Below are 23,878 nucleotides of genomic sequence, written 5' to 3' on the forward strand. Positions count from 1 at the left end.
GGAAGTCCGCGCACGTCTCCACACAACCTCCGTACGGCTCTGGAGGGCTTATGTATGCTTCCGTGGAAGGTGGGAGGGGTCGTTGAACGACCTGTGGAACGTCACTGTTACGCACAGGGTCGACAGGAAGGAGAGCCGCAGCAGCGCCCTGAGGGCGCGCCTCCACCTGCGCGGCGAGAGCCTCCACCCTGCGGTTAAGGAGGACGTTCTGCTCGGTTATTAAATCCAACCGAGCCGTGAAAGCGGTGAGGATCCGCTGCAACTCACTGATCAGTCCTCCTGCGGACGCCTGTGCACCCTGTTCTTCCATTGGCCGTTCAACAGCCGGTTGACGCCCCTCGGGATCCATGACGTTGGCCGAGATATCCTGTTGGTGGTGGGCCAGCAGTACCTCCTCTTCTGGCGGCCCACACAACAACAATTAAAAAAAATAAATCACAAATAACTCACCCATTTGTGTCCATTTTTGTCTTGTTCAAATCCTTTTCTCATTCATTAAATGTCTTCCTTGTCGGCTGATGCCTGGTGAGTCTAAAGTTGTGTGCATGCTCAAAACTTGGAGCAGACATCAGACTGAGAGCTTTCCTGATGGTTGCATGTTTGTTTTGTCCTGTACTTGATGTAGCTTGTCAACGTTTGGCTGCTTTCTCATGTCAGCAGCAGTAAAACTGTCATGCAGAATTCTGTCTGCAGCAGCAAACAGCAGGAGGTGATGTGAGGCACCATATTTTTTTAATGATAACAAACACAGACAATAATTTAAGTTATTGAAACATTTTGCACAACTTATTGATCACATCCGTTCATACAGGTTTACTCAATCCGTCACAGTGTGTGTCTCAACTCTTGGACTGCAAACTCTCAAACTGACGTCATTGCCATGTGACTACTACCAGTGCACACTGATGATGTCATCACAAGATGCAGAAGAGATGAAAAAAACATCGTGAAAACTCATTATTTTTTGCTTTTTATGATGTGTTGGGGTCACAATGATTTTATTTTAGTGTGGGCGTTTAAAAAACTTTCTTTGAAAAAGGGTGTTTGCTGATGCTCATTCAGGGGCGGTCCAGCACGCGGATATGGTATAGCAAACATTAAAATTTAACAACCATCAAACATTTGAAAATAAAAAATCAAAACACCCCATTTTCATGGACACAGCACTAATCAGAAAAATTTCAATTAAAAATAATTTTGACACCAAACACAAGTTATAAACCATACATTAAGTTATAAACATAAACAGAGTTGTATTAACCTTGTGTGATTTAACACTGTTAAGACATGAGGCCATTGTGGTGTAAATTTGGTTGAAATTACCACCAGAATCTGAATGCTTTACCTGCCCCAAAGCTGACTGAGTTTGCTATGGAGACATATCTTGCATACGTGTGTCATTATTCGTAAGACTGCGTTCAGGCTTTAAAGTGTGAACTTCCTTTGACAGATCCTGATCGAGCTGGAGACAGCTCTTCTGGATGATGAGCCGCACTGGTACAAGCTGCAGACCCATGATATGTCCTCCATCCCGCTTCCACATGCCTCCCCAAACACACAGCGCAGGAAGCTACACGGCGAGAGTCCAACGCGGCGGCTGCAGAGTATGTAACACTGCACGCCAACATGTGTCCTCAAACACTGTAGTTAATAATCAGCCTTTACAGGATCAAAACCCCATAATAATAAGCGTAAATATACTTCTACTGTATTGTACTGTACACTTGTGGTGACCTGCTTTTACAGTACCTGTATGTTTTTTCTTTTATCTGTATATATATTTTGTTGTTGTCTTCACTTATGCAACAACAGAGAAAGGATTATGTTCACACAACTCAGGTAAAACCACCTCGCTGCTCCCTAACTGTTCTCCTTCCCTCTTGAAAAGTGCCTCCCTGTGAACATATTGTCCCCTTTTTTTCCATGAAGGGGGAACATTTCTGTTGTCTCACGAGGATTTCGGTGGTGATCCCTGCATAATGTCTGTTAGCAGCTTTACACTACTTGTTTGAAATCCACTTGGGGAAGCAGGCATGTGCACGTTTTAGCCAAAGTTTATCTCTTTCTCTGATTATTAACCTGTTTCACAATCCTACCCTGCAACCCACAATTTTATCCTGCAAAACATCACCCCACCTCATCCAAAGGACAACTTCTGAAATGAAGGAAAATCCGTTTCCAACTATTCTGCTTTGCTTGTGGTTTTGTGTTTGTGTACTTCACATTGTGATTAGATGGATAACTGTGTGATTGATATATATACAGTTGTATGCAAAGGTTTAGGCACCCCTGATAATTTTCATGATTTTCCTTTATAAATCATTGGTTGTCTGGATCAGAAATTTCAGTTAAATATATCATATAGCAAACAAACACACTGATATTTGAGAAGTGAAATGAAGTTTCTAGTATTTACAGAAACTGTGCAAAGACTATTTAAACAAAATTAGGCAGGTGCATAAATTTGGGCACCCTTGTCATTTTATTGATTTGAATACATTTAGTACTAATTATTGGAACACAAAATTGGTTTGGTAAGCTAATTGACCCTTGACCTCCTTACACAGGTGAATCCAGTCATGAGAAAGGGTATTTAAGGTGGCCATTTACAAATGTTTCCCATCTTTGCATCTCTTCTAATGAGTGGCATGGGAGCCTCTAAACAACTCTCAATTGACCTGAAAACAGATTGTTCAACATTATGGTTTAGGGCAGGGGTGGCCAAGTTCGGTCCTCGAGAGCCACATTCCTGACACTCTTAGTTGTCTCCCTGCTCCAACATACCTGAATCCAATGAAAGGCTCATTAAAAGTCTGCTAACGAGTCTTTCATTGGATTCAGGTGTGTTGGAGCAGGGAGACAACTAAGAGTGTCAGGAATGTGGCTGTCGAGGACCGAACGTGGCCACCCCTGGTTTAGGGGAAGGATACAAAAAGCTATCTCAGAGATTTCAGCTGTCGGTTTCCACTGTGAGGAACATCGTGAGGAAATGGACGACCACAGGCACAGTGCTAATTAAATCTCTGTGCATCGTTCAACTATACGCACACTTTGCACAAAGAGATGCTGTATGATGCTGTAATGCAGAGGAAGCCTTTTCTGCGTACACACCACAAACAGAGTCACTTGAGGTAAGCTAAAGCACACCTGGACATGCCAGCTTCATTTTGGAATAAGGTGCTGTGGACTGATGAAACTAAAATTGAGTTATTTGGACATAACAAGGGGCGGTATGCATGGCTGAACACAGCATTCCAAGAAAAACACTTGCTACCTACAATAAAATTTGGAGGTGGTTCCATCATGCTGTGTGGCTCTGTGGCCAGTGCAGGTACTGGGAATCTTGTTAAAATTGAGGGTCACATGGATTCCAGTCAGTATCAGCAGATTCTTGAGAACAATGTTCAAGAATCAGTGACAAAGTTGAGTTTGCGCCGGGGCTGGATATTTCAACAAGACAACGACCCTAAACACTGCTCAAAATCTACTAAGGCATTCATGCAGAGAAACAGATAAAATGTTCTGGAATAGCTAGCTCAGTCCCCAGACCTGAATATTATTGAAAATCTGTGTTGTGATTTTAAGCAGGCTGTCCATGTTTGGAAACCAGCAAACCTGAGATGTTTTGTAAAGGAGAATGGTCCAAAATACCTTCAACCAGAATCCAGACTCTCACTGGAAGCTATAGGAAATGTTTAGAGACTGTTATTTCTGCAAAAGTAAGATCTACTAAATATTGATGTATTTTTTCTGTTGGGGTGCCCAAATTTAGGCACCTGCCTAATTTTGTTGAAATAATTATTGCCCACTTTCTGTAAATAATAGAAACTTCATTTCTCTTCTCAAATATCAGTGTGTTCGTCTGCTATATGATATATTTAACTGAAATTTCTGATCCAGAAAACCAATGATTTATAAAGGAAAATCATGAAAATGATCAGGAGTGCCCAAACCTTTGCATACAACTGTGTACAGGTGCTGGTCATATAATTAGAATGTCATGAAAAAGTTGATTTATTTCAGTAATTCCATTCAAAAAGTGAAACTTGCATATTATATTCATTCAATACACACAGACTGATATACGAGGTCTGTTAGAAAAGTATCCGAACTTATTATTTTTTTCAAAAACCATATGGATTTGAATCACGTGTGATTACATCAGACATGCTTGAACCCTCGTGGGCATGCAAGAGTTTTTTCACGCCTGTCAGTTAGGCGGGGGATCGCGACAGGAAAAACACCTCCATTGGAAACCTTAATGGACAAGTTGGAACATGCCCAGCTGTTAAACAATTTCTCAGATACTCACTTGTTGAAAGCCATCAAAAGCCGCCTGAATTTTACAAATGGTTTTCAACACGGAGGTGTTTTTCCTGTCGCGGCGCAGACGGATTTGCGTCGTCGTCACGGAACCGACTCGCCGCCGGTCCGCTTTGTGAGCTGTCCTTAAAGCAAAAGAAACTCCACAATCTCTTATCAGCTGTTAAACTTTTCACCGAAAATCAGCTGAATTTCTCGAATAGTGTCCACTCGGATATCCCTCACAGGTCCTGAAAAAATTTTGATAAAGCAACGTGTGCCATCTCCAGCAGCGTCTCAAACAAAGGATTTCAGCCGAGAGGGCTGGACCAGTGCTCACTCAAAGCCCACAGGCGAATGACGTCACCGACACGCATGAAAAAACTCACGCATGCGCACGAGGGTTCAAGCATGTCTGGTGTAATCGCACGTGATTCAAATCCATATGCTTTTTTTTTTATAAAACTGCCGGTTAGTTTTCTAATAGACCTCGTATTTCAAATGTTTATTTCTTTTAATTTTGATGATTAGAACTGGCAACGAATGAAAATCCCCAATTCAGTATCTCAGAAAATTTGAATATTACTTATAAGACCAATACAAAAAAAGGATTTCTAGAAACTGAAAAGTATGAACATGAAAAGTATGAGCATGTACCGCACTCAATACGTAGTTGGTGCTCCTTTTGACTGAATTATTGCAGCAATGCAGCGTGGCATGGAGTTGATCAGTCTGTGGCATTGCTCAGGTGTTATGAGAGCCCAGGTTGCTCTGATAGTGGTCTTCAGCTCGTCTGCATTGTTGGGTCTGGCATGTCGATTCTTCTTCTTCACAATACCCTGTAGATTTTCTATGACGTTAGGGTCAGGTGAGTTTACTAGCCAATTAAGAACAGGGATACCATGGTCACCGTGGTCCTTAAACCAGGTACTGGTAGCTTTGGCACTGTGTGCAGATGCCAAATCCTGCTGGAAAATGAAATCTGCATCTCCATAAAGTTGGTCAGCAGCAGGAAGCATGAAGTGCTCTACAACTTCCTGGTAGACGGCTGCGTTGACCTTGGACCTCAGAAAACACAGTGGCCCAACACCAGGAGATGACATGGCACTCCAAACCATCACTGACTGTGGAAACTTTACACTGGACCTCAAGCAACGTGGATTCTGTGCCTGTCCTCTCGTCCTCCAGACTCTAGGACCTTGATTTCCAAAAGAAATGCAAAATTTACTTTCATCAGAGAACATAACTTTGGACCACTCAGCAGCAGTCCAGTCCTTTTGGTCTTTAGCCCAGGCAAGATGTCAAGTTTGCAGTCTTCCCCATGATTGTGTAGCCTACAGAACTAAACTAAGACACCACTAACTAAGACACCTTAGACACCTTTGCAGGTGATTTGAGTTAATTAGCTGATCAGAATGTGACACCAGTTGTCTTCAATATTCAACCTTTTCACAATATTCTAATTTTCTGAGATACTGAATTTGGGATTTTCATTAGTTGTCCCCTGGGCCCCACCCTGGAGCCAGGCCTGGGGTTGGGGCTCGCGCGCGAGCGCCTGGTGGTCGGGTCTTAGCCCATGGGGCCCGGCCGGGCTCACCCCAAAAGAGCGACATGGGCCCGCCCTCCTGTGGGTTCACCACCTGCAGAGGGGGCCATGGGGGTCGGGTGCAGAGAGGATTGGGTGGCGGTCGAGGGCGGGTGCCCCGGTGGCCCTGTCCATGCTTACAGCCCCTGGCTGTTGGGACGTGGAATGTCACCTCGCTGGGGGGGAAGGAGCCTGAGCTTGTGTGGGAGGTTGAGAGATACCGACTAGAGATAGTCGGGCTCACCTCCATGCACAGCTTGGGCTCTGGTACCCAACCCCTGGAGAGGGGCTGGATGCTTCATTTTTCTGGCGTTGCCCACGGGGAGAGGCGGAGAGCTGGGGTCGCATTACTTGTTGCTCCCCAGCTCAGTCGCCATGTGTTGGATTTCACTCCAGTGAACGAGAGGGTCGCGTCCTTACGCCTTCGGGTCGGGGACAGGTCTCTCACCGTTGTCTCGGCCTATGGGCCGAGCAGCAGTACAGAGTACCCGACCTTCCTGGAGTCCCTGGGAGGGGTACTAGATAGCGCTCCGAATGGGGACTCCATTGTTCTCCTGGGGGATTTCAACGCCCACGTGGGCGGCAACAGTGAGACCTGGAGGGGGGTGATTGGGAAGCACGGCCTCCCCGATCTGAAACCGAGTGGTGTTCAGTTGTTGGACTTCTGTGCTAGTCACTATTTGTCCATCACGAACACCATGTTTGAGTACAAGGGTGTCCATAAGTGCACGTGGCACCAGGACACCCTGAGCCAGAGGTCGATGATCGACTTTGTAGTCGTATCATCTGACCTTCGGCCACGTGTCTCGGACACTGGAGTGAAGAGAGGGGCAGAGCTGTCGACCGATCACCACCTGGTGGTGAGCTGGATCTGCTGGGAGGGGAGGAAGCCGGTCAGACGTGGCAGGCCCAAACGTATCGTGAGGGTCTGCTGGGAACGACTGGCGGAACCCTCTGTCAGCGAGGTCTTCAACTCCCACCTCCGGGAGAGCTTCTCCCAGATCCCGGGGGAGGTTGGAGACATGGAGTCCAAGTGGACCATGTTCTCCACCTCCATTGTTGATGCGGCCGCTTGTAGCTGTGATCACAAGGTCTCTGGTGCCTGTCGCGGCGGCAATCCCCGAACTCGGTGGTGGACGCCGGAAGTAAGGGATGCCGTCAAGCTGAAGAAGGAGTCCTACTTATCTTTGTTGGTAGGTGGGACCCCAGAGGCAGCTGACAGGTACCGGCAGGCCAAGCGTGCCGCAGCCCGTGCGGTCGCAGAAGCAAAAACTCGGGTCTGGGAGGAGTTCGGGGAGGCCATGGAGGAGGACTATCGGTCAGCCTCGAAGAGATTCTGGCAAACCGTCCGACGCCTCAGGAGGCGGAAGCAGCTCTCCACCAGCACTGTTTATGGTGCGGGTGGGGAGCTGTTGACCCTGACTGGGGATGTTGTCGGGCGGTGGAAGGAATATTTTGAGGATCTCCTGAATCCCATCGTCACATCTTCCGAAGAGGAAGCAGAGACTGGGGATTCAGAGGCGGACTCATCCATTACCCAGGCCGAAGTCACCGAGGTGGTTAGAAAGCTCCTCGGTGGCAAGGATCCTGGGGTGGATGAAGTCCGTCCTGAGTACCTTAAGTCTCTGGATGTCATGGGACTGTCTTGGCTGACATGCCTCTGCAACATCGCGTGGCGATCGGGGACAGTGCCTCTGGATTGGCAGACCGGGGTGGTGGTCCCTCTGTTTAAGAAGGGGGACCGGAGGGTGTGTTCCAACTATAGGGGGATCACACTCCTCAGCCTCCCTGGTAAGGTCTATTCCAGAGTACTGGAGAGGAGAATTCGACCGATGGTTGAACCTCGGATTCAGGAGGAGCAGTGTGGTTTTCGTCCTGGTCGCGGCACACTGGACCAGCTCTACACCCTCCATCGGGTGCTCGAGGGTTCATGGGAGTTCGCCCAACCAGTCCACATGTGTTTTGTGGATCTGAAGAAGGCGTTCGACCGTGTCCCACGGGGCACCCTGTGGGGGGTGCTCCGGGAGTACGGGGTCCGGGGTTCTTTGCTAAGGGCTATCCAGTCCCTGTACGACCGCAGCAGTAGCTTGGTTTGCATTGCCGGTAGTAAGTCAAACCTGTCACCTGCCCTTTGTCACCGATTCTGTTCATTATTTTTATGGACAGAATTTCTAGGCGCAGCCAGGGTGTAGAGGGGGTCTGGTTTGGGAACCACAGATCTCGTCTCTGCTGTTTGCGGACGATATGGTTCTGTTGGATTCGTCAAATCAGGACCTTCAGCGTGCACTGGGGCGGTTTGCAGCCGAGTGTGAAGCATCCGGGATGAAGATCAGCACCTCCAAATCCGAGGCCATGGTTCTCGACCGGAAAAAGGTACTTTGCCCTCTTCAGGTCGGTGGAGTTGGAGTATCCTTGCCTCAAGTGGAGGAGTTTAAGTATCTTGGGGTCTTGTTCACGAGTGAGGGACGGATGGAGCGTGAGATCGATAGACGGATCGGTGCAGCATCTGCAGTGATGCGGTCGCTGTATCGGACTGTCGTGGTGAAGAGACAGCTGAGTAGGGGGCAAAGCTCTCGATTTACCAATCGATCTATGTTCCGATCCTCACCTATGGTCATGAGATTTGGCTCATGACCGAAAGAACGAGATCGCGAGTACAAGCGGCCAAGATGAGTTTCCTCCGCAGGGTGGCTGGGCGCTCCCTTAGAGATAGGGTGAGGAGTTCGGTGTTGAGCCGCTGCTCCTCCACATCGAAAGGAGTCAGTTGAGGTGGCTTGGGCATCTTTTCCGGATGCCCCCTGGACGCCTCGCTGGAGAGGTGTTCCGGGCACATCCCATTGGGAGGAGGCCCCGGGGAAGACCCAGGACATGCTGGAGGGACTACATCTCTCGGCTGGCTTGGGAACACCTTGGGGTTCCCCTGGAGGAGCTGGGGGAGGTGTGTGTGGATCAGGAGGTCTGGGCAGCTTTGCTTGAGCTGCTGCCCCCGCGACCTGACTCCGGATAAAGCGGAAGAATATGGATGGATGGCATTAGTTGTCAGTTATAATCATCAAAATTAACAGAAATAAACACTTGAAATATATCAGTCTGACTTGAAATATATCAGTCTGTGTGTAATGAACGTATACATTATACAAGTTTCACTTCTGGAATGGAATTACTGAAATAAATTAACTTTTTCATGATATTCTAATTATATGACCAGCACCTCTGTGTGTGTGTGTGTATATATATATATATATATATATATATATATATATATATATATATATATATATATATATTTGTTGGCCTTCAAGGAATGAAAGACTGAGGCATCGAAGGCGAAGGTAAAGGCATTCCATGGCCAATGCTCACAGAAGAAGATGGGCCTTGAGGCACCTGGATAGGTTATGAATCCATATTCAAGAATAGAAATTTTGCCAACACAGGCTGACTTTGAATTTGAACAAGGAATATTTTTTTCCAAAACCAACATCCCATAAGTCAATTTCTGACCCTAAACACTTTGTTATGCAGCTGCATTCACATGTTGGTGGCAGAAAACTAGTCTTATTATTTATAATAGTAGAATCAATATCAGCGGCAGTAGCAGATGGTAGATGACTATGGTGGATGCTGTAATTTTTCATTGTCAATTAGTTTGACTGTAGTTCTGTTTTATCAATAGGTGGAAAATCATTTTGCTGTTTTCCAACATAGACGTTACATAGAAGTTCTGGCTCTCATTGATAGAGACAAGTTTTTGTGAAGTTACTGCTTAATTTCTATCTGTGATGTCACACAAATCAGTGTTGTTTCTGTGATATAAAACCAAGTATCTCTGTACAAAAAACTATTAATTGATTATGGTTGTTCATTCAAATCAACAGCTGTTTTTCATTATTGTTGCAACGAGACGAAAAATGTGAAAACTTTTACCTTTTTGATAGCACATGCCGTTGTGTGGTGAAATTTTCATTGTCCTCTCACTGAAATCAATGCAGCCTCTGGTTTATGTTTGTCACACCACTGGCATGGGAATGCAGCATCAGGGATCATTCTTGTGTATTGTATAATCTAGGCAACAGTGCTCACAGACAAGAAGACAGTAACCACTACAGCAATGTGATATTTGACTCCAATGACTTTGACCTTCACACAAATGATTGACCTTTGGCTCATCACCAAATGAGTGGAGTGGTGCATGCTGGGAAATTCCAGCATGCACCCTCAGCGTGTGCCACAGTTCTACCAAACTGGGTTGAAAATCAAATTTCTTGAGCTTGAGCGTTGCCAAAATTAATACCTTAGGGCAATTTCATAGTCAACCTTCACTGACATTCCATGTTTAATAGAACTACGACTAGAGTGCAGCACTTTTTACGTATTTGTGAAAACGTATTTGTCCATTTGATTTAAACTGGACGATGGAGCTGGGTCATACTTTAAAAAGAGGGGACGGATACATGACAGGATGAAGAAGCAGCTGCTAAATGGTGTCACTGTCAAACTGAATGATTGAAGGCACCATTTAAACATGGCACCATTCAGATGAAGAGAGATCTGATGTTTGCAAAATGCAGCGTTGTTTGTGACAGCTGACTTACATTTTGAGGAGCGTAGACAGGATATTTACTGGGTGTAGATCATGGGAGTTGGTGTCTTGCAGACACTCGGGGTGCAAGAATGCACACGTGTCAATGAATGAGTGTGACATTCCCTCTTCCCCTCATTTTTGTGCACCTCAGTCTCATTTATTCTTCTACCCTATTTGTTTTTTCTGCCTTTCCCATCATTCTGTTTGTGTGTTTATCTGAAAGGATCTCAGAGGATAAGCGACAGTGAGATCTCAGACTACGATTGTGAAGATGGTGTCGGCGTAATAACAGGTATCAACACCAATAATGATTTTATTTTTAAACCATGTTGTGCATGTTTAGTAAGGGTAATTTTTCACATATAACAAAGACGCAGAAACCGGAAGAAAATCCATGAACCAAACACGAAATGGGGAACCACTAAGCATTCCACCTCTTGTCGTGACAAACGCACAGGCATGTTTGACACACTGGCAATGGTTTCATGCATGTGCACGAGCTGCACAAACACAGTGTAGGCAGCTGGAGCATGTTGCACCACATCGCACTTTCGTAGTGGAGAAAAAAAAATTGAATCCCTCTTATCGAGCGGACAATACAAGTATGAACCGTTCCTCTGTAGATGACACATGGTCACAGACATGCATGCAGTCATGAAATGACATGAATGAAGCAGCGCGCTCTTATCATGTCCACATCTGCTGGCACGGTGTGTCCAGCCGGCCCTGCGCGTGTGTCCGGCTCGACACGCATGTCCTGTGGGCGGCGCGCCGCCGGACAGACACTGCATCATGTACAATAGAGCTCACTTGAAATAAACAATAAATGCCACTCGCGGGATTCGAACCTGCAATTTACAAAAGCTCTGATTAACAGACAGAAACTTTACCTCTGCATTACCATCACTGTCTTATAAACATATTTTAAAAAGAGAAATTAGATGATGCAGACGAAGAGGAGGTTTTTGTCATCTTTAATTACAATGAAAAAAGCACCGTAATAAATGACAAAACGGTGTTTGTTACGGCGTAGTTTTGGTGATACATGATTGAAAGTGGTGTATTTTTGGTACTGTTGGCTTGGCATAGTCCTGCGGTGCGCCGCTCACTGGACACGCGTGTCCTGTCAGACAGACGTGACATTCAGATCACCTGCATGTTCACATGATGTGACGGTCCGTTTCACCTGAGACAGCTTGTCAATGTGTGCTCCGTGTGCTCACTCGCTGCAGCCTGTCACAACAGTGATATATGTTTTTATGTATTTCCATGTGGACAGCACGCAGACACGCGTGTCACAGTGGACAGTTGTAAGGCAATGTCCGTCAAAACACGGCACGTATTCCCCAGCCGTGATGTCCAGAACCAGAGACCTCAACAGCTGCTGCTGTCAGCGGCCACCCCCCCGTCCGTTCAGCGCAAAGACCAACATGTCATTCTGTTTCTATGTTATGTGATTTTTTTATTTTTTTAGTTATTTTGTTATGTAATTGGGTATGTAGTTATTGTAGTACTTATTAATATACCTGTCCTGGATGTGGTCTCTGTGTTTTTAATGTGACACGTCATGTGCACTGAGCTGTCATTTGCTGCATCTCTGGTCAGCGATCAACTGGGAAGCGGCTCGCTGTGCTGTATGCGCTCTTATGTGGTTGGTGAGTCTCCATCTATCAGAATTCCATGCAAGTGTGCCCACCCCCCACCCCAAAACACATGCACGGCACATTGTGTTGAGGGAGGAGCTGACAACGCCACAGTCATGGGGCATTTTGACAAATTTCACATCCACCTCGAAAGTGATCGTCTGCTCACTATTTTTGTGTTGACAGCATGAATGGCCAGACCTTTTCTAAGTGTGCAGCGAAGTGGTATTAGATGTTTGTGTGTGACACCTGGAATTTGCCCGACACCTGCTGAGAGGGGGATCGAATGAGCATGTGCAGGGCATTCGCTGTCTTTTGGCCACTTGTGTGCGCGAATGTTGTGGCGAAAGGTGACGAGGCATTTCAGGTGGCTCAGATTTTTCACAAATAGCATGCAATTCCTCCTTCGTGTGCTCATCGGCTTCAGTTGTGTTATGTGTGAAGGGGTCGTTACTTTTGCATTAAGCTTAGCAGCCTGCTGTACGTCGCTATCTACCAGAAGGTTTCTGGGGCTGAGCAGCTTTAGAATACCAATAAATATCACATTAGCAGGTTAAAATACTGCAGCCTGTGAGCTGCAGTAACAGCACAGTGAGGCACTATGAGCTTTTGTCTACCTCTGCGTTGCTGTTGTGCTGCATTTGCAGAGACAGCACGCCCACACTGCACATCAGAACTCTTACCAGCCAGAAGAAAAGCCAAAAAGAAAGGCTGGAAACTCCTTTAAATTTGGACAGTTACAAATACCAGCCATGAGGGGAATGATGGATCACATGTAGCAAATGCACAGCACAGAATTATGTGGTTTCAGGCTTCATGTCAGATGTTTTAAAGGGCAAATCGCACTTCAGTCAGTGCTGTCTTTTAAAAAGTGATATACCAGATTATAAAACATTTCTTCCAAGTGTTTAAGTTTTGTAGACACTGATTTAGCTGATAAAAGTAAAATAAGCCAGAGTAAAAAATGAACAACATATTAATAGCCATTTTATTCATAATCATTACGTAACCTCGGGAACTGACTTTTAGCTAGCTGAAGGTCACTCTGCTCCGTCTGCAGCTGGTTAGCTCGATACTCGGAATTACGGCAGCATGATAACCTGGGTTGCTTTTTGTATTCAGAAAAAACCCCACAACAAAGGTAGAACAAAGCACGGCGTCCAGCTGGGAACACAGCGGGTGGGATAGTCACAACCACGTGCGTGCAAATGAATGGATCAAAGTCGTGCAATACGCAATGATCAAGGATCACTTCCTCAAAACTTTTGAACTGTCAGAAGCTGAAAGGGGCAGCAGGTGTCTTCTGTCTGCAGAGGATGGAGGACAGCAAGCCCTCCAGAGCTCATGGACAGAATGCTGCAGCTCCGGCAGGACTTTTTGTGCAGCAATTTCTCCTTGTGTGCGCAGCACTAGCCAACACCACGATAACGGCAGGCCAGTGATCTTCCTGGCAGGTCAGCACCATTTCTGAGCATTTACCAGCGAAAGATGAAATCAAGCTAATTTCCCCATGATTATGACTTAATTTCAGGGCACATGGCACCAAAAATAAAACACAACTAGTGGGAATCCATGGGCTGCCAATTGGGAACTGTTAATAAAATAGGTAGCTGATGTTTTTCAAGGGTGGTAATAAATGACCATCCTATGATCCACCCAGATTACTTTGAGCACTTCCGCAACCGGTTTCAAAGAATACGGCATTCACAGCAAACAGCTCCAGAGACTTCCGAAAACAAAGTACGTGTGAGTACTCGGGTGTTTCCGACAGGTGACATCGTTACTAGAAGTGTCCCAGCGTGCGCTTCAATGGAATGTAGTTGCTAACGTTAAGAACTGTGCCACAGATTAATTCCAAAGTTTACACAAGTGTGATGTTGTGTTATGATGACTCGTTTTTAAGTGATAACTGTTCATTTTGATGTAGTCACAGTAAAAGCAGCAGCTGTGAGGTTTTGTGTGTCATTTAGTCATGAATGCAGCCTGTTAAAAACACTAAAAAATGTTGTATATAACTGTGAAAAATAATAAATAAATAAATACATTTTATATATATATATATATATATATATATATATATATATGTGTGTCATCACGGAGATATTCCACATCCATTAAGCAGCTGACATGCGGGTTTGTTTTTTTTAAAGGGATTATTCAGCATTAATTCGCTTTTAAATAGTTCCTTATAGAGATTGACAGCTTTATGACACTTGAGAAAGCCTACAAGCTTAATACTGATTATATATTTTTCAAATTCAGCCAGAAGTCCATCTAAAGTGGGGGTTAAAATAGCTGCTGCGCACGTACACACACACGCACGCAAGCACACACACACACACAAAGCAAAAGAAAAAAAATTAACATTCCACTCACCCCATTGTAAAGATTTCCAAATTAGTCCACAACAAAAAGAAGCCCTCACGCACGCGTCACGTGCACATGTGATTGCATAAAGTCCGATCGCAGCTCTGCCTTCAACTCAACTTCTCTCAGGATTGTGGCACATTAGATAGTCCTTTACCTCCTGAAATTAGCGTCTTCTGAGTTTTTCCAATGCAAGGCATACATCTTCGTGTCCAGGCATGTCCATGATCCCAGCAGCAGTAAACCAGCAGCTGTGGCACAAACAGCAGTGTCACGACACTTTAAGTTCCAAAATCCTACAGACTCTGCAAAAGCTAAGAGTTTTGGGGTGAAGTGTGTCATCTTCTCTGTAAATCTGAGCTACTGCTGTCAAAGAAAAGCTCTGAAGCTTCGTTATCGGACATAACTACAATCATTTCCCACTGTTTGTCTCTGTCTGGGATGTTTCTTTTTTGTTATTAACTTTGTCACACGGAGAGAAATACCGAGAATTGCAGAGTGAGGCGTTTTCTGGAAGTGCAGCTGTTACCTCGTTTCGGGAGAGGAATAAAAAACATCAGAAACCACTAATTATGAACGCATGTGCACACAGAGACTTATAATCATGAGTACTTTGATGTTGTGTTGCTAACTGGTACATTAAAAAGCATGCGCCATGTCCTTTAATTTACTGTCAATGTATTTATATTTTTTTTAGGTTCTTGATCTCATATAAACACTATTATTATTATTATTGTTGTTGTTGTTATTAGTTCTATTTTGTCATTGGATTCGAAAATGGACCACAGTGGAAATAAGTGTTTTCACTTTCTTGTGTCATCCATGTATTTTTTAATGTATTTACAATTCTATTGTGTACTTACATTTAGCTAATATCCGTAGTTTCTCCCAAAATATTAGTCCAATCAACGTTTCATTTTGGTGCCGTTCATCCTTGACCCAAAATACCAAACGGCAAATGTCAGCTGTCAGCGTTCGCACAGATGCAGAGGTTTTTGTTTTATGCATTCTGCTGCAAGCAGGTGCTTTTAATTTTTGCATACACACACAGACGGTGGCAGAAGACAGCAAAAACAGTACTCTTGTCACTCATGGTAACGACAACATGGCACATAACTAAATTGACTAAACTAATTGAACTACAAAACACAATAAATCAATAACACTAGCAACACTGTTAAACTAACATGAACCACACTATCAACATTTAAAACCCCAAATTCTCAAACTCCCATGGTGCATTCCAGCACAATGTCTATTATTTACTGGTTAGCTAAAATTGCTTATTTGTCCAAAGAGGTTAGTCCCATCAACTTTCCATTTTCACAGCATTCATCCTTGACCCAAAATACATAAGCATACCAAACGGCAAATGTCAGCTCTCCCCGGTGTCTGAGTGACTGAAGCCAAACACATGCACGCATGCACACAGATGCCACTTAGCTATTATAGTATAGATAAGCTGCTCCCGTTAGGGGGCGCCAAAGCAGATCAGTTGTTTCCATCTCACCCTGTCCTCTGTATCTTCCTCTGTCGCACCAACCACCTGCATGTCCTCCCTCAGCATATCCATAAACCTCCTCTTTGGCCTCCCTCTTCTCCTCCTGCCTGGCAGCTCCATCCTTGGCACCCTTCTCACTTCTCTATACTTCTCCATCAGTATTCTCAGAGCAAACAATGCATCTGTAGTGTTTTTTTCCTGGCATGAATCCATATTGCTGCTCAGATCTGTCCCTGTTTTCTAAGCCTAGCTTCTACTACTCTTTCCCATAACTTCATGCTGTGGCTGATCAACTTTATGCCTCTGTAGTTAACTGCAGCTCTGCACATCACATTGTTCTTAAAAATAAGAACCAGCACACTTCATCTCCACTCCTCAGGCATCCACCTACTTTGCCAGATTTTATGAAACAATCTGGTTAGAAACTCCACTGCCATCTCTCCTAGACATTTCCATGCCTCCACTGGAATGTCTTCTGGACCAATTGCCTTTCCACCCTTCATCCTCTTCATAGCTGCTTTCACTTCATCATTACTAATTTTTTTGTGATTCCTTATTTACTTTCACCACTCCATCCAGCCTTTTCTCTCTCTCATTTTCTTATTTTATCAGCTCCTCATAATATTCCCTCCACCTTCTCAACATACTCTCCTCGCTTGTCAGCACATTGCCATGTGCATCTTTTACCACCCTAACCTGCTGCACATCCTTCCCATCTCTGTCCCGTTATCTGGCCAACAAGTCCTTTTCTTCTTCCTTACTATTCAACTTCTTGTACAGCTCACATTATGCCTTTTCCTTCACTTTTGCCACTTCTCTTTTTGCCTTAAGCTGCATCTCCTTGTACTCCGGTGTACTTGCTTCATCTCTCTGACTATCATCAATAGATCCATAATTCTTTATTTATTTAGAATATTCCGCTCATTTGACATTTCTTTTGCTAGAGATATGCACTTTAATTATATGCTGGTAAAACTGGGAGTCATCATGCCATGTTTCACATTAAAAAAAAAAAAAAAATCCTGGCTCCACCCCCACATTTATATAGCACTTTTCCATCTTTTCCATCTATGACGGCTAAGACCAAGCTTTACTAAATTATAAATAACTTTTGAATGATATGAGATAGAAACTTACTTTTTTTTTGCTAAAAAGTTAACTCCGCGGACTTTGAACCAGCCATCAGCCATCTTTGTACTCCTCATAGAAGCTGTGTGATGACGCGCGCAATGTGAGTGTCCAATCGGAATTGGTTCACCGTCACATGATTTTCCAAAATCCAGTCGTAGGGCAGATTTACCTCACGTGAAAAGCCAAAGATCGTTTCCAGGAGTGATATGTTACTAGCTGGCCCGTTTGAATAGCCCCCTGGGTGCTCCAATGAGTACATACTATTAGTTCATACTCAGTGCGCCCTGCGCCATTACGCACAGCGATCAGTGAAAGCAGGAGCACACGGAGAGCCTCTGATGACAATCTCACGTGCTCAAACAAAGAGTGTGTACTGTCAGGATTGGTCCACTAGTTTGCATGTGAATGTTACTGGATAACTCTGTTGCTTTCTCTGCGTAAAGCACTATTTACCATATCAATGGACAACAAAACGCATAGACCATTTTGTATATATTGTTCAAAATGTGCATTTGTGCTTATTGTTTGAACCTTTTTGTTGTACAGTCTTCCACACAAGACCTCAAATTACCTTTATAAAGTGTCAAAACAGTTGTTTATTATAGTTTGCTGTGTGTTTTGACTAAATGTGTGTGGAAAATTATTTTTCGCTTTATTTTTTCCTTGCCTATTTTTGATTGTAAACCTTTATTACACTTATAAAATACAACAAAAACATACGAGGTCTGTGAGAAAAGTATCATACCTTTTTATTTTTTTCAAAAACTATATGGATTTGATTCATATGTTTTTACGTCAGCCAAGCTTGAACCTTCATGCGCATGCGTGAGTTTTTCCACGCCTGTCGGTTGCGTCATTCGCCTGTGGGCAGGCTTTGAGTGAGCACTGGTCCACCCCTCTCGTCGTTGTTTCATTGCGAGGAAATGGCGGAATGATTTGGGCTTTTTTCCCATCAGAATTTTTTCAGAAACTGTTAGAGACAAGGAGTTGGAAACCATTCGAAAAATTTATCTGGCTTTCGGTGAAAATTTTACGGGCTTCACAGAGAATAAGGACTGTTACTACAGCTTTAAGGACGCCCCACAATGGCGCATGCCGCGCCGCGCTCCGAGCCGCCATCGAGAGGCAGAAACCACCACATCATTTCTAAACGGATGGCTCTGTGGAGCTGGGACCATTGTGAGCAATTTCTCTGGTTATCACAAAAGCTGGACATCAGCCATTTTTCGGCAGATTTCACTTTTAACAAGAGATTTTGTCATGGAAAGCCGCGCGGAGGCTTCGCACGTCAGGACCGATTCGCTGATCGAGCGAGACAAAGGAACACCTCCGTTTCGTAGTGCCAGGGGACAAGTTGGGACATGCCTATCTCGACTTTCAATGCTTACCAGTCGAGTGAGTATAAGACAAATTGTGGAGAACTGGGCATTCACAACGATCCCAGCTCCACACAGCGATCCGTTTAGAAATTATGTGGTGTTTTCTGCCTCTCGATGGCGGCTCGGAGCGCGGCGTGCCGTGTGCCATTGTGGGGCGTCCTTAAAGCTGTAGTAACAGTCCTTATTCTCTGTGAAGCCCGTAAATTTTCACCGAAAGCCAGATAAATTTTTCAAATGGTTTCCAGCTGCTTGTCTCTAACAGTTTCTGAAAAAATTCTGATGGGAGAAAAAAAGCACAAATCATTCCGCCATTTCCTGACAATGAAAATCCGACGAGGGGGCTGGACCACTCCTCCCACAAGGCGTGCTCACAGATGAATGACGCAACCGACAGGCGTGGAAAAACTCATGCATGCACACGAAGGTTCAAGCTTGGCTGACGTAAAAACATATGAATCAAATCCATATAGTTTTTAAAAAAAATAAAAAGATACGATACTTTTCTCACAGACCTCGTATATATTCTGAAAGCACAGATTGTCCTGAAAAAAAGAGACATAAAACTTGATTGTGGGATGCAGGGAGAGCTGTTAACAGAAATAATAAAACATTTATGACAGGTGCGTGAACTGTCCAAAAAATGCCCTCGGACCCCAGAGGATTAAAGACCTTGTCCAAGGGCTCTTAGTGATTTTACAGTCAGGCTGGGATTTAAACTGAGAATCTTCTGGTCTCAATCCCAGTGCCTTAACCACTAGACCATCACCTGCCCTAAAATATAAATGTTTTTGACCAGGTTCAACATTTTCACCATGTTGCATAAAAAGTATTTTATATCATAATGCAGCTGCTTTTGAATTCTCAGCTCCACTTCTTAATCCTGTTCTGGCCCAAAATGTAAGGGAATTTATTACACAAGCTCCAACCAGTTTTCCAGGTTTCATGAGGTGTGATAGTATTAACATTCTTTACCTAATATTTTTCAACCAATATATTTTACATTTCCTGGCTGTCCTCCCTTTGTGGATTCTCAATAAAGTTTAATGATTTATATTCCAGGTCAGAAACAACCTTTATATTTTCATTATTTAAACTGAATTACTGGCCCATTATTTTGATGTAATCCATCTTAATATACCAATGATGTAGATGTCTGAGAAAATATAGTTTCCTTTGGGGAGCAGTGACCATGCCGCGTTTTCCCCTACTCAATATTCTTTTATCCATAAACCCACAGGATATAAAAAGTCATGCTGACCTCATTTACAAGATATCTTCACTTAAATTAGGCTACAGAAAGAATCAGCTGCCTGCATTGTGCATTTAGCGGTAATATTTCCATCCCTGTTAGCAGATCCAGGCCACACAGGCAACGTGGGAGAACGCTAGAGAGAGAAGAGAGGAAGGGTTTAGCAGCGGTGCTGTAACTAAGGGAAATCCTCCTCCAGCCTCTTTAACATTCTCATCAGGCACCCGCTCTCCTTCATGCAGGGAAAACCCCTTCAGTTATCTGCGGTCTCCTCTTTAATCCAACATCACAGTTTTTATCCTGCAGTCTCCACATTAAAGTGCTGATGCTTTCATGTGGAGTTAAAACATATATTTTCCTGACCACCTGCGTGACCTTAACGGTTGTATTTCTTATTGTAAAGCATTTTTGTGACACTCCATAAGTTATATTTATGTGATCCTTACTTTTGAAATATAATAGATATGTATTTGGATCCCCTAAATCCTGCTCCCTACTTTACTCGTGAGATTCCCACCAATACAATGCCAGTCCTGTTTCAGTATTAAAGCTACAGTGTGAAGGATTTAGTGCCACCTTGTGATGAGGATGCAGACTGCATTATACTGTCACTGGACACAATATTGTTTCCCTTCACATTTTCACTTCTTTGGCAACTTCCATTTCATAGAAATGAGGGTTCACATACCTGTAAGCCCAAACTAGAAACCAGTAGTTTTAGTCGAGCATCCACAGATTCCTCTTCTTTTCTTCAGTCTGACAGCCGAATTGCAAAATATAAAAGGTGAAGTAAGTATGTGCATTTTGCATTCCTGTATCAACATGGTGGTGCAGCGTGGCAACCTCCATGAAGGGGCCCACCCCCATGGAGATATGAAGGTTTAAAAACACATCAAATCATTGTAGCAGGTAATTATTCATAAATGAACAGATGGTTGTGAATGTTATACTTCATTTCTGTTACTAAACACTCCTCAAAGGTGATCAGCCCTTGAATGCTCATGTCTTTGCCCCATGTGTCGTGAATTAATTTGTTTGGTCCCACAGTCCATCCTGTAGGGGCGTCGGCCTTCCCTGTGTTGTTAGTAAGACCCGCTGTGGTGACCCACCCTTCATAGTGTTATTCTTGCAGCAGGAATTTCAGTTACATGAATCATTTTGATAACTTTTAATTTTGATAAATGCCTCATGGTGTGAACAACAGTGACTTCAACATTCATATAAATAAGCCTTGTGATCCCCTCTGCAAATCATTTATGGAAATTGTGGATGTATTAAGATTTTAGCAATGCATTCAGGATTTGATGCACATTAGTGGAAATACCCTGGATTTGCTTCTCGCACATGGTATTACTGTCACAAATATTGATATCATGCCTCTTACATCAGTGGTCTCTGATCACTCTCTTATTAGGTTTACAGTTTTGCTGCTGCATTTAGTGGAATAACAACCTTATTTATCACTGCTGTGACCCATCAACTCCTGGCTAAATTCCAGCTGACACACATGAACATCTATCACCTCTCGCATGGCACTTAGAAAACGTGTGGCCATTCGCACTGTTAACATGACAACAGTCAGCAGACAATCACTGTCGAGCTGGATGTGAAATTTGTCATGGCTTTGCAAACAGACACAGTGACATGTTGGTGTGTGCGCTGAACTGACAGGAGGGGTGGCCACCTACAGGTGCGGCTGTGGAGATCTGTGGATCTGGACGTCACGGTTGGGGAACACTTACTGTGTTTTGACGGACATGGACTAACAACTGCCCACTGTGACACGCATGTGTCTGTTTGCCATAAAAAATATATCGCTGTTGCAATGCTCTGCAGTGGGTGTGCACACACCTGGGGTAACTTGCACATTGGCAGGCTACCCCAGGTGAAACGGACAGTCAGATCATAACACACTGCGGCAGTCTGAATGTCATGTGACCCATGTGAGCTGCAGTGTCAGTCTTGTGGCACGCCATCCACAAGACATGCGTGTCGGGCAGGACACATGCATGGGGCCGGCTGGACACGCCACTAACAGATGTGGACATGATAAGAGCGCCCTGCTTCTCATTCATGTCATTTCATGACTGTATGTCTGTGACCATGGGTCATCTACAGAGGAACAGACGGATCATATTTGTATTGCCCGCTTGATAAGAGGGATTCAATTAAATGCAGTGTTTTTGTCTGGCAATCAGTGGTTCGCTCATACAAGCTGTTCCACCGTGACTTGCCCTAATTTGTTCTTAATTATACTATGTGTGAAGGGGCCCTTAACCCAGCCACTACACCCTGCTATTGAGGTGGGTGCCATCACTGAGGCATTACCTAGATTTACAGAATTTGATAGTATCTCACTAGGCATGCTGAAAAACTCGTAACATCTACAAAAAGCAAATCTGCTTATTTGATCCTATACCAACAAAACTGTTTAAGGACCTATGACCCACTCTTGGGCTGACTGTGCTGGAAATTATTAATCTGTCATTAACCTCTTGATTTGTTCCTATATGTTTCATATCTGCAGTGATTAAGCCATTACTTAAGAAATCTAATCTTGACCCTAGTATATTGAAAAACTATCGGCCGATATCAAATCTAACATTTTGCTATAAATTCTGGAAAAGGTGGTTTCACGGCAGCTTGTGGACCACCTTACTGAAAATAATCTTTTCAAGCCACTGCAGTTTGCTTTTAGAAAATATCATTCCACAGAGACGGCTCTCAGTAAAGTGGTGAATGATCTTCTGCTTGCAGTGGATTTGGACACCACTACGGTTCTGTTGCTGTTAGATCTCAGTGCTGCGTTTGATACTGTGGATCATCATATTCCCCTTGATAGACTGGAGAATCATTTTATGATTACTGGGAGTGCCCTTGCATGGTTGACATCATACCTGACCAGTCGTTGTCTTCCTGTCTTTGTGAGATCAGATTTTAAGGTTCTGTTACTAACCTATAGAATTATTCACGGACTGGCACCTCCCTACTTAGCTGACCTACTTAAAGCCAGTACACCGGCCCGGGCTCTGCATTCTCAGGGTGCAGGACTACTTTGTGTCCCTAGGGTGAATAAAAGGTCTGCAGGTCACAGAGCTTTCAGTAGAATGATCTGTGGAATGATCTCCCTGCATCAATAAAACAGTCAGATTCTGTAGAGACTTTCAAGTCCAGACTTAAGACGCACTTATTTTCCCTTTTGTATGGCTAGCATACTGGCACATTATGTTACTATGCTTCCTACCCTTTTAAATTCATTTTATTAGTAAATGGAGCGTGCCGTGGCTTCAACTTTATCTAAAGTCTGTTTTTTTTAGTGAAACTTAGGGCTTGTCCGGTGATCACCTTAATATTTCTTTTGTTTTTCTTGTTGCTAAATGCTGCCTATTTTTAATGTATTTGTTGTCTTTCTGATGCCTGATTCTTTTTTTTTTTTCTCCATTTAAGGTGCAGCTCCATCCAGAGATGGAAGTGGGTGTCTTCTTCTGCAAGCCTCCCATCCTGTGCGCCAGCATGGACTCCTAAAATTTCCTGTATATTTGTATTGTCAGTTGTGTCGGTAGCATGGCCCAAGCAGAGGGTCACCCCTCAGAGTCTGGTCTGCTTGAGGTTTCTTCTTCAAATCATCAGAGGAAGTTTTTCCTTATCACTGTGGCCTGTGTGCTTGCTCTAGGGGTTGGTAAGGTTAGACCTTACTTGTGTGAAATGCCTTGAGGCAACTTTGTTGTGATTTGGCGCTATATAAATGAAATAAATTGAATTGTAAATTGAATTAGAGCCAGACAGCCATCACTGTGGTTGTACAGTGTGCAGTCCATATACTGTTTATCATGTCCAAATTTCACTTTTATTGAAATGAAGCTGCATCGTTTTTTTAAATGTTTGAACACATTTATTGCAAGCAACAAAAGTTGTATAAAATATGAAAAACTGAAGGTCACCATTTCGTTACATTACCTTTCAATTTTTGTCTATTTTTATTAATTTGCTATTTTCCATGTGCTACACACTCCTTTGAATAACAGTTAACTATAATAGCACATGGCAGTGACCTCAACTGTGGCTAATGAACGTCACAGAACTAATCATTATCCAGAAAACATTAATTTCAGTGATCCTGATTATTTACACCTGTGTAT

The 23,878-nt window shown here is 43.8% G+C and overlaps 1 protein-coding gene across 44 annotated transcripts in view; it reads left to right on the forward strand.

Annotated features, from left to right (window-relative positions):
- Positions 1–23,878, forward strand: part of rims2a (regulating synaptic membrane exocytosis 2a) — a 725,652-nt gene that overhangs the window by 468,909 nt on the left and 232,865 nt on the right. For 25 of the 44 annotated variants that reach the window (XM_034173780.1, XM_034173800.1, XM_034173764.1 and 22 more), the window contains 2 exons: positions 1,451–1,604; positions 10,693–10,761. In XM_034173780.1, coding sequence (XP_034029671.1) covers positions 1,451–1,604; positions 10,693–10,761 — 223 coding nt within the window. Of the gene's footprint in view, positions 1–1,450; positions 1,605–1,812; positions 1,840–10,692; positions 10,762–23,878 lie in introns of all 44 variants that reach the window. The other 19 variants (XM_034173773.1, XM_034173774.1, XM_034173776.1 and 16 more) reach the window with 1 other exon arrangement.

This window comes from Thalassophryne amazonica, chromosome 7 (assembly GCF_902500255.1).
Source record: "Thalassophryne amazonica chromosome 7, fThaAma1.1, whole genome shotgun sequence".
Classification (NCBI taxonomy): domain Eukaryota; kingdom Metazoa; phylum Chordata; class Actinopteri; order Batrachoidiformes; family Batrachoididae; genus Thalassophryne; species Thalassophryne amazonica.